We start from the raw sequence: 13333 nt of genomic DNA on the forward strand, positions 1-13333 counted from the left end.
CTAACTTTTTTCCACTTGATAAAAGTTAACGTGAGGGTTCCTGATACAAATGCAATCGTATGGCAGGATGCTGTAAACGGACCAAACTTCAGTCAGGAGAACAACTGAAATAATCCATCCACAATACGAAGTTAATCATCAATATACTGCAGCAAGATGGGAATAGAGCAGCACCGAGAGAATTCAACATTAATGAATCAATTGTACGGAAATGGAGGAAGTAAGAAGAATTAGGTAAGTACAGTTTAATTTATCTGTTTTATTTTAGTTAATGCGCCTTATAATCTGTTGCACATTATGTATGAACACTGTTAAATATCAACACTTCCCCGAGTTCGTTTGATTCCTCATAGGTATCTGATGGAAGACAACACACTGCTCAGTAGACCATTTTACACTTTTACTCTCTTACAAAATCACTTCAAGAAGAGAGATGTGTCCTGCATGACACTCTGCCGCGGCTCTCGAAATAGCGGTGCGCCCCTAACAGGTTTATTACCGGCTGTCCCACACTAGACCAAACAACAGCATTTCACAGGCATTCAGTAGTCACGTTGCATAGCGTACTCATAGGTTATTGTCTATTAGCGCCCTTATTATCAGGGCTATGTCCACTTAATACTACACTATATAATTATATGACACTTATTAATATAAAGCATAGCACTGAGACACTTCAGATAATTTTATCTTAACATTCCCCCTGTTGATCTGCCCCAATTGCAGAATCAGTTTCTTTTTTTGTAAACAGGGTTGAGTCCATCAGCTCAGCAATAGTACCTCCTACATGTGACCCATCCACATTTAGTCCCTGTTCCCTTATACCAGTTTGAACCCATCTCAATTACAATTCTTAACGAGATGGTTAGGCAAATTAAACCTTCCGTTTCTCCTGTGGATGTGATCCCTCCATGGCTCTTTAAAGATGTTTTCCCTTCAATTGGAACCTCAGTCCTTGCAATTATAAATAGCAGTATTACTTCCAGTGTGGTTCCTGATGGTTTTAAACATGCAATTGTAAACCCTTTATTAAAAAAACCTGGCCTCAACCCTTTAGCTTGCTCAAATTTTAGACCCATTTCAAGACTTCCATTCCTCCCAAAGTTATTGGAAAAAATAGTTTTTACCCAGCTGAATACATTTTTAGATACTAATGGTATCATGGAAGTTTTTCAGTCTATTTTAAACATCTACACTCCACTGAAACAGCACTTTTACGTGTTTTTAACGATATCTTTTTAGCTAGCGATTGAGGAAGTCCTGTGATCCTTGTGCTTTCAGACCTTACTGCAGCATTTGATACTGCTGACCACAATATTCTTATCTCTCGTTTGGAACACCTGGTTAGCATCAAAGGTGCAGCACTGGATTGGCTTCGTACATATTTGAGTGGTAGAACGTTTAGTGTTAAAGTTGAACATTTTGAGTCCACCTCAGCCCCCTTTCTTGTGGGGTGCCCCAGGGTTCAATCCTTGGCCCTCTTCTTTTTTCATTATACCTGCTTCCTTTGGGGTCTGTTTTTTGTACCTCAGCCACACATAAGTCAAATATCTGGTGGTCTGCAAATCTCATTCTGACAAAGTGACAGTAAATTTAAATTAGGTCTCCGATCACAGAGACCTAAATATTAAATTTTTAATCAAATTAAACATGAAATATTTCACAATTTTTTGAAACAGTGATAGTTTGTGTGTTTAAAAAACGTGTTTTTGTTCAACACTACATTAATTTAAACAAATTGAGGTCAAATTCAGAGAGGAAGGTTAAAAACTATCCACAGCTTCATCTAAAGAGAGCCTGCGGTGAGTTGTTGTGAACTAGATTCATGTCCTGTTGATGCCCAGATGCATATGCATTCTGAGTAAACAGGCTTGGTGGGTGTGGGAAGCATAGAAGTAGCCAGTCACAGCTTGCATCTTGCAGTCCACTTGTGGCTTTGTTTGTTTTTCACAAGCACTGATTCTGGCACATACCAGAATACTTTAAAATGAACTTTTCTCTTTAAAAACACACTTTGATGCTAGAATTCTGCCAATAATTGGACACAGGATTACATGCAGGAAAGTTTTTGGCATGTCTTCATCTCTTGTTTGTAGCCCCTTCCTGTCCTATCAACAGTATGTACGTTGCACCAGCTCAGCCCGCAGTGGTCTCAGTTATGTGCATCACATAATACACAGCTTTAATTCTCCACAGGGCTGTTAAGAATTTCCTAATCTACAATATTGTTCATGAGTATAATGTACTTTTTTATACACTGTTACTTACCAATATCGATATTGCACTTATGTGTTTCTTAAATATCTATAACACAGTTCACCCCGTGGTTATTATTTGTTCTGTATACAAGGAACACTGATTTATAACTTTATAATACTCTAAGTAAACAAAAATATATCTCTGATCTACATTAAAACCACCTTAATAATATTGTATCGTACCTTCTGTTGCTACCAAAACCATTGTGAACTACTGGGAAATTGACACGGGACCTCTAGAGTTGCCTTGTTGTTTCTGGCACTGAAGTCTTAACAGGAGATACTTTGGGTTCTGTGGGTTTTGTGTGGGCTTGCAGTGCAGGGTTCTTGTGTTTTTGAAGACCAGACAAACACCTTGGATTCTCTATTATGTTTCCTAAAGTGTCTTTGTAGCATGGTAGGACCTTTTGCTTTCTTAGGGGAGGTGGCTGAAGTTAGTGAGTGCCTTTTCCATGAGAGGTTTGACTGGGCTTCAACAGTAAAGATCTCTGAAGAACTACAGTTTGGTGTCTAAATGTAAATATTACTGAAGCTGGATGGAAATGCTCTTGAAGGTTATGATATGCACGAGGACATTAGTTTTATGTTTACTTTCTAACAACAGCAACAACAACAACAGCAATAATAATAACAATAATAATTATTATTGTTATTATAAAATCATAAATCTAAAATACATTTAGAAAGAGGACAACACATACTCATATCTATCTTGTATGTTGTGTAAAAGAGTCAGCAAGCATAATTTTGTTGGTTATTTTATTTTAATGTATGCAGTCTAGTCACTTGGATGAGTGATGAAACGTTTCTCCCACTGAAAACGCTACGTCCAGATGAATAGAGTCAACTTTTGGAAATTTATTTAACTGGATGATTGACCATGGATCAAAAGATGCAGTCTAGTCTACTTCCTCACCTGAGGAATCCCTGCACCCATACCAGCTCCTCGGGTGAGGGAGGCTGGGGCCCAGTTGGTCCTTGCTCTGGTTTCCAGGCCGGCTGAGGCTCTGTCAGTTTCTGCACCCGTACCAGCTCCTCGGGTGAGAACGGCAGTTGCCCAGCCGTTGCCAGTGCCTGTCCCGGTCCCCAGGGTGAGGTCAGCCAGGCTACAGCCCGTCTCCGCACCCATACCTACTCCTCGGGTGGGAGCGGCTAGTGTCCGGCAGGTGCCTACAGCCTACAGCCGCTCAGGCAAGCCCGCCCAGCAGTCCTGCCTGTGTTCCAGAGGCTCAGGAGACTTAAGTCCACAACCATCATCACCACCATCACTACTGCATGCATTTCAGTCTATAGCTCAGTAATTAGCTCTGTTAGCAGCTCAGTCCATAGTTCAATTTCCTGTGTTACCGTTAGCTCAGCCCTTAGCCCACTGGGCAGCTCAGCTATCTCCGCAGCGTTCAGCTCAGTCATCTGCTCCACCACCTGCTCAGCCTTCTGTTCAGCCAGTGGTCTCTGCACGTACTGGTCCTGCATCTGCTCCAGCTGACGAGGCATGAGGCTGGACGGGCTCCTCGGGCCCCCCAGCTGGAGCAGATGCAGAACCAGTACATGCCTCATCAGCTGGAGGGCCCGAGGAGCCAGTCCAGCCTCCTTCTGTTCCACAACCTGCGGCTTCCACGCCGTTGCCTGCAGCGCCACCGCTTGGTCCTGCCTTGCCTGGTCCACGTCCGGCTCAGCCTGCTAAACATCGTCCACGCCTGGTTTGGCGTCAGCGGCCACCTTCAAGGCCTCCTGACCTGCTTCGTCGCCACTGCTGGCTCCGCGGTCAGCGCCCTGATCTGTTCAGTCATGGGCTTTTGAGCCGTCGGCCCCCTGGTCGGCCCCCTGGTCGGCCCCCTGAACTGTATAATCTCCTGTGCAGCTGTCCTCCGGGTCAGCCTCCTGAGTGGTGCTTTTGAACTTTCTTCGCCTGGAGTCATGGTTGCCACCCTGAAATGTTTATAGACTGTTTCCTCTGCTCCAGTGCCTTTCATGGACTTTTGTTTTGGACTATTTTGTGATTTTCCAGGACATCTTCACTACAATGCTTTCTTGATTGTAAACTTGTTAAACAAGTGTCCTCTGTAGTACAGTCTAGCTTTTATCAACTACAACAAATTTCTAAGGCTAAGTATTACATTACCGCATTACCGTGAATGGATCTTGAAAAACGTATCTATGCCTTTGTTACTTCAAGATTAGACTACTGCAACTCCCTTTACCTGGGCCTCCAATCTAAATTTTAACCTATTGTGTTACTGGGTGTTCCCAGTTGATATTTCTGTGTTGATTTTACCTAACTTTTACACTAGGAGTGCAATATTTCTTTTAACATAGTGCTCCCAGGTTACTTAGTGCTTTGTTTTGTCTGGAAATGTATTTGTACTCTATTATCGTAACTAGGGATGGGTACCGGTGTCCGGTGCCATGATGGCAGCTGTTCTGACATAAACGATAGTAACCAGACCGAAAAGCAGCGCACATTTCGGTGCTTTATTTCGGTGCTTTTTTTTCCTGAGCTGTGATACACTTCTAGCCAATCATTTTACCTTTGCAAGCGTAGTAGGCGGGCCCAGGTACGTACGTTCTTTTAGAGCAGAGCTACAGATTAAAAATGCCCAAGGCGAAGCGGCCAAAGTCTGGCTGTACTTCACAGCAAAATATGCAAACTCAGCAGCCTGCAACAAGTGCTTTAAGCTGATACTGTGATACTGTCAAAGGAGGTAACACCTCAAATCCGATTAAATACCTGGCGACGCATAGCGGGCTTTTTTTTTAAAAGCTGAGAAATGCACCGTATTTGATAGCTTGCTGCGAGACCTCACACCGAGCGCATCTACTGCGGGTGTGGTGCCTGTTATCTGACCCGGAGTTAGCAATGTCCCCAAAAACCCGAAGAGGAGAGTCCTGGCCCCTAGCCCTGCCAGTGTAGCAGAAATGATGATGATGCAGCAGCAGCCGTTCTTCTCTGCGTGAGTAGCTTCATGTTGTTCGTGTGTAATTTACGTTGAGTAGGCTAACCACGTTATTACATTAATGCATGTAAGGTGAACTAGCAAACATCATCATAGCTACATGCGGCTGTCTTCTTGTTTGATGGCAGATGCTCCCTTCACCCTGGCCAAAAAGGCTAAAATGACCAAAGAAAAAGAGGGAAACGGCTAAACATGAGAGGTTTTTGGACAAAGTTTGTGTTTTTTCCATTGTTTAAGCACTGCTTCCAGCCAAGAGTGATACCATATATGCCCCATAGCTGCAGAAAAGGCTAACATTGTTATCTTTTTACAAAAAACCAGCTGAACATGAGAGGTTTTTGGACCAATTTTGTGTTCTCCATTCTTTAAGCACCGGTTTGAGCACCGTTTAAGCACCGGTACCGGTTTGGCACCGGTATCGGATAAAACCTAAACGATACCCATCCCTAATCGTAACCATGTACAGTGAATTTTATTTCATATTTTACTACTTTGGTGTACCTCTGGTCTTTAAATGTGCTATATAAACAAAGTTTTGACTGCACACAGCATACACTTCCTGCAGTCAGTTTTTATCAGAACAATCAGCAGCATGTCAGTTGTGGCCTCTTTTCATATGTTCCCTCATTATTTCTCACCTCACAGAGAGTTAGTCAAAAAACTGCATCTTGCTGTTTGTACTTGGCTTCAACGTCATGACATGAAAACAAACAAACAAACAAACAAACATTCATTTTTGGTCACTGATGTTTGAGAGTGAGGGTAAATTTTTCCACTTGGGTCTTTTGGTTTTAAACAAAACTGAATTTGGTTTGAGTCTAGCCGAGTGACTTTGACCAGAAGATGGCCAGTGTAAACAGAAAATATATTTAGCTTTTAGTTCTTTTAGTATTAAAAAAAGGGTTTATATAATGATATGAGTTAATTATTGGTTTACTTTAATGATACAAGATTAATAATATCAACTACAGCTAATGACTATTTGACTTTTTCCTTTTTGAGTTGTGCTAAACATAAAGCGTATTAAGCATCATCAGAATCAGAATCAGAATGGGTTTATTGCCAGATGTTGAGGTTTACAACATTAGGAAATTGCTGTGCTTAAAATGACAAATTGGGCATTACGAACAAACAAAATTTGTTTTCAAATGTAAATTTAGTCGTATTCATGTGTAATTGTCTACCTGTATTTCCATGCCGATATTACGTTTTTGTTTCTGCAGAATCATCAATAGAAAATGATGATAAGCAACTAGATTCACTGTAAATGGTTTGGTAAATTTTACAGGAAGTGCATTTTCCTTGCTTCAGCCAATCACTACAGTGTCGACTTTGTAAACCTCTATCAGCTTGTCACAAAATCTTTTGAGTGGGAAGACATCAGTTGTGCAAGAGAAGGCTGAAGTATCACAATGATCGGAAGATTAATTCCTTTGATTCTTCTAAGTACATTGTGTGAGTTTACTTCTTCTACACTGTCAGATGTATCATTTTAAACAATATAAAACAAAATATTTGAGGCTTTGTAATATTCTACATTACATGATGAATATACCTTTTAAAAAAGGTTTTCTCTTTTGTTCTAACTGTTACTGTTTGTCTGTTTTCTTTAGCTGTGACTGAAATGAATGAGATTCCTCAGCAGATCTCTGTAACTGTGGCTAAACCTGGAGATAATGTGACTCTGACATGTGCGCTAAGTGATACAAAGTTGTTTTATTGGTTTAAGCTGAATTTTGGATATATGATTCAAACAGTTAGTAAAGGAACTTTACTTTATGAAAAAATATCACTCAATGGACAATTTATCAACTCAAGATTCAATGCCACAAAAGTGGGTAATGTGCTTTCTCTTACCATAAGAAATGTAAGCAAAGAAGATGAAGCAACATACTTCTGTCAAGCAGGATCATCACACAAGTTTAGTTTTATTAATGGCACAATTGTGGCAGTGAATGGTAAAGCATTTTCATTTTATCGTTTATGTCATAACTGTGTCTAAACCCAAACAATTACAATTAATACCATTAAATGTCTTTTTGTGAATCACACAGATCCTAAAACCCAGCAGAAATCTATCACTGTGAAACAAACTCCAGATATGGAGTCAGTCAATCTGAGTGAGCCTCTACAGTGTTCGCTCCTGTCTAAGGACAAAAATGGAAAACATCAGTCCCCAAATGAAGACAAAGTGCACTGGTTTAAAGGTGCATCAGAATCCCATCCAGGCAGCATTTACCACGGCAGTATCAAAAATAAAGAGGACGGGAGATGTGAATACAGTTTCTCCGAAACTATAACAAATTCACCTGATGCTGGGATGGACTACTGTGCTGTGGTGACATGTGGAGAGATCCTGTTTGGTAAAAGAACTAAAGTGGAGATAGGTATGTTTTAAAGTATTATTAACATCTTTATTAATAATTTATAATTCCTGTGAGTTTGTTCATGAATAAACAAGATATATTCTCAGGCCTCTAAAATGAATTTGAGTTAGATCGACTAGAAGTATTAACAGCTCAATTTACTTTAACAGAAGATAACCTGATACTGAGGTGGTTATGTATACAGCTTATGTTACTAAGGTTATACTGCCAGGTTCATAATAAACTCACTTAAGGTTAACATAGCATGCCAACCCATTAATCTTAATTCATTCTTGTGTGTAAAGAATAAAAAGTGCATTTGAGGTTGCTGAGAATAAATGTTGTCTGCACCCATTTTGTCATTAACTGCAGTTTTTAAAAATTACCATTGAACTTGTGATATGTAAACTATTGCTGGATGCATAAAAAATGATAAACATCTACAGGGTGGGCCATTTATATGGATACACTGTAATAACATGGGAATGGTTGGTGATATTAAAGTCCTGTTTGTGGCACATTAGTATATGTGAGGGGGCAAACTCCTCAAGATGGGTGGTGACCATGGTGGCCATTTAGAAGTCGGCCATCTTGGATATAACTTTTGTTTTTTCAAAAGGAAGAGGGTCATGTGACACATCAGACTTATTGGTAATGTCACAAGAAAAACAACGGTGTGCTTGGTTTCAATGTAACTTTATTCTTTCATAATGTTATGTATTTTAACTTATGATAATTTATCATTAAAGTACCATATAACTAGGAAATTCAATCAAGTAGTTGCAGCCTTAGATACTTTGTTTTTAGCTTTTCCTGACACAAGTCTTTGCTTCCTAAATACAGAGATGTTAAGTGTCTGCTGCGATGTTTTCTCCTTCCAGAGTTCCCAGTCGTTACTGTGCTTGGGGCACTGTTGACCTGCTCTGTGCTTGTGAATTTTGCCATGTTCACGAGGTTAATATTGTCTGGTGAAAATCAGTGCAAAGGTAATTCATATGTGTATATATATATATATATATATATATATATATATATATATATATATATATATATATGTACACACACACACACACTTGAACATATATTTATTTAGCAAAGGCATTCACTCAATGCTGAAAACATTCCCTGGCAATTTACTTATTTTACTATTTACTGAGCCATAATGTCAGTTTCCTGTTCTTAGCTGACAGGAGTGGTACCCAGTATACAGTATAAATATATTTTAATATATATATACATGAGCTATACCCATATAAACAAATACGCCATCTAGGAGAGAAAAAAAAATCAGCATGAGAAACAGTATATACACTACAAGTCAAAGGTTTGGACACAGCTTTTCATTTAATGGTTGTTATTTATTTTTATGACTATTTACATTGTAGATTGTCACTGAAGGCATCAAAACTATAAATAACTATGAGTCAACACATATGGAATTATGTAGTAAACAAAAATAGTGTGAAATAAGTCAAAACATGTTTTATATTTTAGATTCTTTCAAATCTTCGCCCTTTGCTTTGAGTACTGCTTTGCACACTCTTTGCATTCTTTCAGTGAGCTTTGTGAGATACTTACCTGAAATGGTTTTCTAACAGTCTTGAAGGAGTTCCCAGAGATGCTGTTTTCAATTTTGAATAAATCCCCACAATTGTCACGAACAAAGCAGCCCTCACACCATCACACCTCCTCCTCCATGCTTCATGGTGGGAGCCACGCATGTAGAGACTGACCGTTCACCTTTTCTGCACTGCAAAGACATAGTGGGTGGAACCAGATCTCAAATTTGGAATCATCAGACCAAAGCACAGATTTCCACTTGTCTAATGTCTATTCCCTGTGTTTCTTGGCCCAAACAAATCTCTCTGCTTGTTGCCTTTCCTTAGAAGTGGTTTCTTAGCAGCTGTTTGACCATAAAGGCCTGATTCGCACACTCTTGGTCTGGGGCAGTCCTCATGAGCCCATTTTGTCGTAGCGTTTGATGGTTTTTGCGACTGAACTTGGGGACACATTTAAAGTTTTAGCGGTTTTCTAGACTGACTGACCTTCAGTTCCTAAAGTAATGATGGACTGTTGTTTCTCTTTACTTAGCTCATTGATTTTCACCATAATATGAATTCTAACAGCTGTCAAATACGGCTGTCAGATGTGTACCAACCTGACTTCTGCATAACACAACTGATGGTCCCATCCCCATTAGGAAGGGAAGTTATTAGGGTGGATGAGGTTCGCCCTGAGTTCCATGAAGGCTTTTGATGTTGTAGAGCAGGGGTCCCCAATCCCAGTCCACGAGGGCCAGTGTCCCTAGAGGTTTTAGATCTCACCCTGGGTCAACACACCTGAATCACATGATTAGTTCATTACCAGGCCTTTGGAGAAGTTCAAGACATGTTGAGAAGGTAATTTATCCATTTAAATCAGCTGTGATGGATCAAGGACACCTGCAGGGACACCGGCCCTCGTGGACTGGGATTGGGGACCCCTGTTGTAGAGCTATTTTGGTTGACACGTCTCTACAATGTTGTGTGGAGATCAAGGGTGGTACTTCTGAATTGGCAGACTGGGGGTGGTGGTTCCCATTTTTAAGAAGGGGGACCAGAGGGTGTGTTCCAACTATAGGGGCATCATACTCCTCAGCCTCCCTGGGAAAGTCTATGCCAGGCAGCTGGAGAGTCCGTCCGTTAGTTGAACCTTGGATACAGGAGGAACAATGCGGTTTTTGTCTCGGTTGTGGAACACTGGACCAGCTCTTTATCCTCTCAAGGATACTCGAGGGTGCATGGGAATTCGCCCTACCAGTCTACATGTGTTTTGTGGACTTGGAGAAGGCATTTGACTGTGTCCTTTGCAGTATCCTGTGGGAGGTGCTTCGGGAGTATGGGGTGTCTGGCCCATTGCAATGTGCCATTTGATCCTTATACAACCGTTGCAAGAGCTTGGTCCGGATAGCCAGCAAAAAGTTCATTTCCGGTGGGTGATGGACTGAGGGCTATCCTTTGTCAGTCTGTTCATAAGTTTTATGGACAGGATTTCTAGGCTTAGCCAAGTGGTGGAAGGCTTTCACTTGGGTGGTCTCAGAATCTCATCTCTGCTTTTTGCGGATAATGGAACCAAGTATGAAGAGGTTGGAATGAGAATCAGCACCTCCAAATCTGAGGTCATGTTCCTCAACCAGAAAAGGGTGGAGTGCCAACTCCGGATCAGGGACAAGTTCCTGCCCCAAGTGGAACAGTTTAAGTATCTCGGTAGTGACCGAAAGAATGAGATTGCAGATACAAGCGGCAGAAATGAATTTCCCTCCAAGGGTGGCTGTCCTCTCCCATAGAGATGGGGTGAAAAGTTCAGCCATCTGGGACGGGGTCAGATTAGAACAGCTGCTCCTCTACATTGAAAGGAGCCAGTTGAGGTGGCATTGACAAGGATGCCTCCTGGGTAAGGTGTTCCGGGCATGTCCCACCGGGATGAGGCCCAGGGGCAGACCCAGGACATGCTGGAGAGATTATGTCTCTCAGCTGGCCTTGGAACGCCTGGGTGTTCCCCCGGACAAACTGGAGAAGGTGGCTGGGGAGGTCTGGGCTTCTCTGCTTAAGCTGCTGCCCCCGCGACTCAGCTTCAGATAAGTGGAAGAAGATGGATGGATGGAAGTTTCTTGCTTCTGGAAAAGAGACCAATGATATTTTAAACCAATGAGTCATGTTAAATAAAATGTGTGGATTTTCAGCATATTTCTGTAGGATGTTTCTGTTCGACTCTATTGTGTGGGGTGAACTGTTAAAATTCACCTCTGTCAGATTTTAATTTTAAATCAATTCCTAGCAGTTCATGGAAATTTTCCAGACTAATTTTTTATTTTGTAAAACTATTGTTAGCATTTTCACCACAATTCTGCATAGAAATAAACAAAAACAAAAATTGGCAGTGATAAATGCTCAAACAATTGGTTCTTGATTTTGACGTGACAAGCACTTAAAATAATCCTTTAAAAAACATTTTTAATGTCTTCTTTCTATGAATAGGAAAAGTACCAGTCTTCAATGATGTTGGACAAGAAAGATCACCTGCCAACCAAATAAATGATGAGGTACACACACACACACCCCTATAGCAATCTATCTATATTGAAATGCATGACTTGACTTTGATCATAATATTGGATAGGATGAAACACACAGAACGAGGAAGCTAAAGATTTTGTAAAAGAAATAGAAAGCAGTTTGATGTTGTGAAATACAAGAAAGGGCAAAAAAAGAAAACCTAGAAAAACTAGGTTTGATCTGAAAAGTAGGTGTCAAATGATGGTCTAGTAATCAGTCACATCTGACATCTCACCAGTCCTTTAAAGTAAACAATGACATGTTTACTTTAGTGTAATATCACTTTAGATGTGTGTTTTCATGATCATAACTAAACAGCTGCAATTACCATTGCATGGAAACATGAAGTCATGTCAAACAAGACTGTTGCCTAAAGACAAACAATAAAAAAAAAAATGTCTGTGCATTGTTCTCTGTGTTGTTTGTGTTTATGTGTTCTAGGTGTTTAAAAATATTTTCAAAAGTTTGTTCATTTCTGTTAATAATTTACAGGAGGGTGAAGAAGTAGAATTAAACTACGTGGCTCTGGATTTCCCCTCAAGAAAATCTTCAAGATGGAAGAGTAAGAATGAGTCACCAGAGTGCACCATATACTCTGGCATCGGAGAGGGCCAGTAAAAGGCTGTCCCCATGAAAAAGGCAGAGTGGGGTTTTTTGTTGTTGTGTTATTGCCGTAAGTCAAATTGTTTTAATTGCCTTTATGAAGATTTTTTGCCAGGATTCTTGTTCAGGTACTCTAGACTGATTAAATAGGTAGAGTTGTTACCATATATATGCAATGTATGTTTATTGTGTGGCAGACTGGTGCCTGTGCAAAAAGATGTTTTTTTAGTCTTTATACAGCATGTTTGTACTTTATGGTCTTGTAACCTCTTACTTCTTTGCTTGTTATACCTAAAGCTAAATAGCGTCATGCTTATCTGCTCACTGTGGAAATACATTTATAAAAAAATTATAGAAATAAAAAATATTGATTGTATCCACCATTGGGTTTGTTATTCAAAAAAGTGATGCATTACACATTACTGGTTATTTTTCTTAAAAGTAATGTAGTATATTACTTATTTACAACTTGAAACTGAATGACATGGTCAGATAAATACAAAATATTTAACGACATAAAAAAAAGGTCTCGATGCATGCTCAATTATTCAGGTAAGTAAATCTCCAGAAGTTGATTCTGTTTATCTGGATGTAGCGTTTTCAGTGGAGGAAACGTTTCATCACTCATCCAGGTGACTTCTTCAGTCTCAGCTGACTGCAGGTTTCCCCAATCTTATAAACAGTACGTTTGCATAATAACCGAAACCAGCCCACTGAAGGAACGATGGGCTGGAAAGTCAATTCCTTCATCATAGTTATGCAAATTCTCATGACCATTCATCGACAGCCACTGATCAAAGACCACTGATTAATGGCCATGAGTACTATTCTGCACAGACATTTTTTATTTTTAGTACTATTCTGCCCTTTCACTTAACCATCATCTCATGTAGAAAAAAACACACTGTTGTTCCTTTCTGGCAGATTTATTCAATTGGATGCATAGCATAGCTTTTTGAAATACATGAAAGGATGAATGGCAAAACTGTAAACAAAACACAAAATATCCCGTGTGAGGAGGATGTTTTTTACAATCAGAAGATGATATGACCTGTTAC

The 13333-nt window shown here is 40.1% G+C and overlaps 1 protein-coding gene across 1 annotated transcript; it reads left to right on the forward strand.

Moving 5' to 3' along the window:
- The first annotated feature begins 225 nt into the window (after positions 1-225).
- On the forward strand, positions 226-12290 carry LOC146581487 (uncharacterized). The gene is made up of 5 exons (XM_085246506.1): positions 226-234; positions 7267-7599; positions 8460-8564; positions 11595-11659; positions 12165-12290. The coding sequence occupies exons 2-5, from the start codon at positions 7314-7316 to the stop codon at positions 12288-12290; spliced, it is 582 nt and encodes a 193-aa protein (XP_085102632.1). The 5' UTR covers positions 226-234; positions 7267-7313.
- Positions 12291-13333: the final 1043 nt, after the last annotated feature.

Source organism: Mchenga conophoros, linkage group LG2, assembly GCF_057382185.1.
Source record: "Mchenga conophoros isolate Kocher_MC1m ecotype Shallow Benthic linkage group LG2, M_conophoros_male_GT1.1, whole genome shotgun sequence".
Classification (NCBI taxonomy): Eukaryota; Metazoa; Chordata; class Actinopteri; order Cichliformes; family Cichlidae; genus Mchenga; species Mchenga conophoros.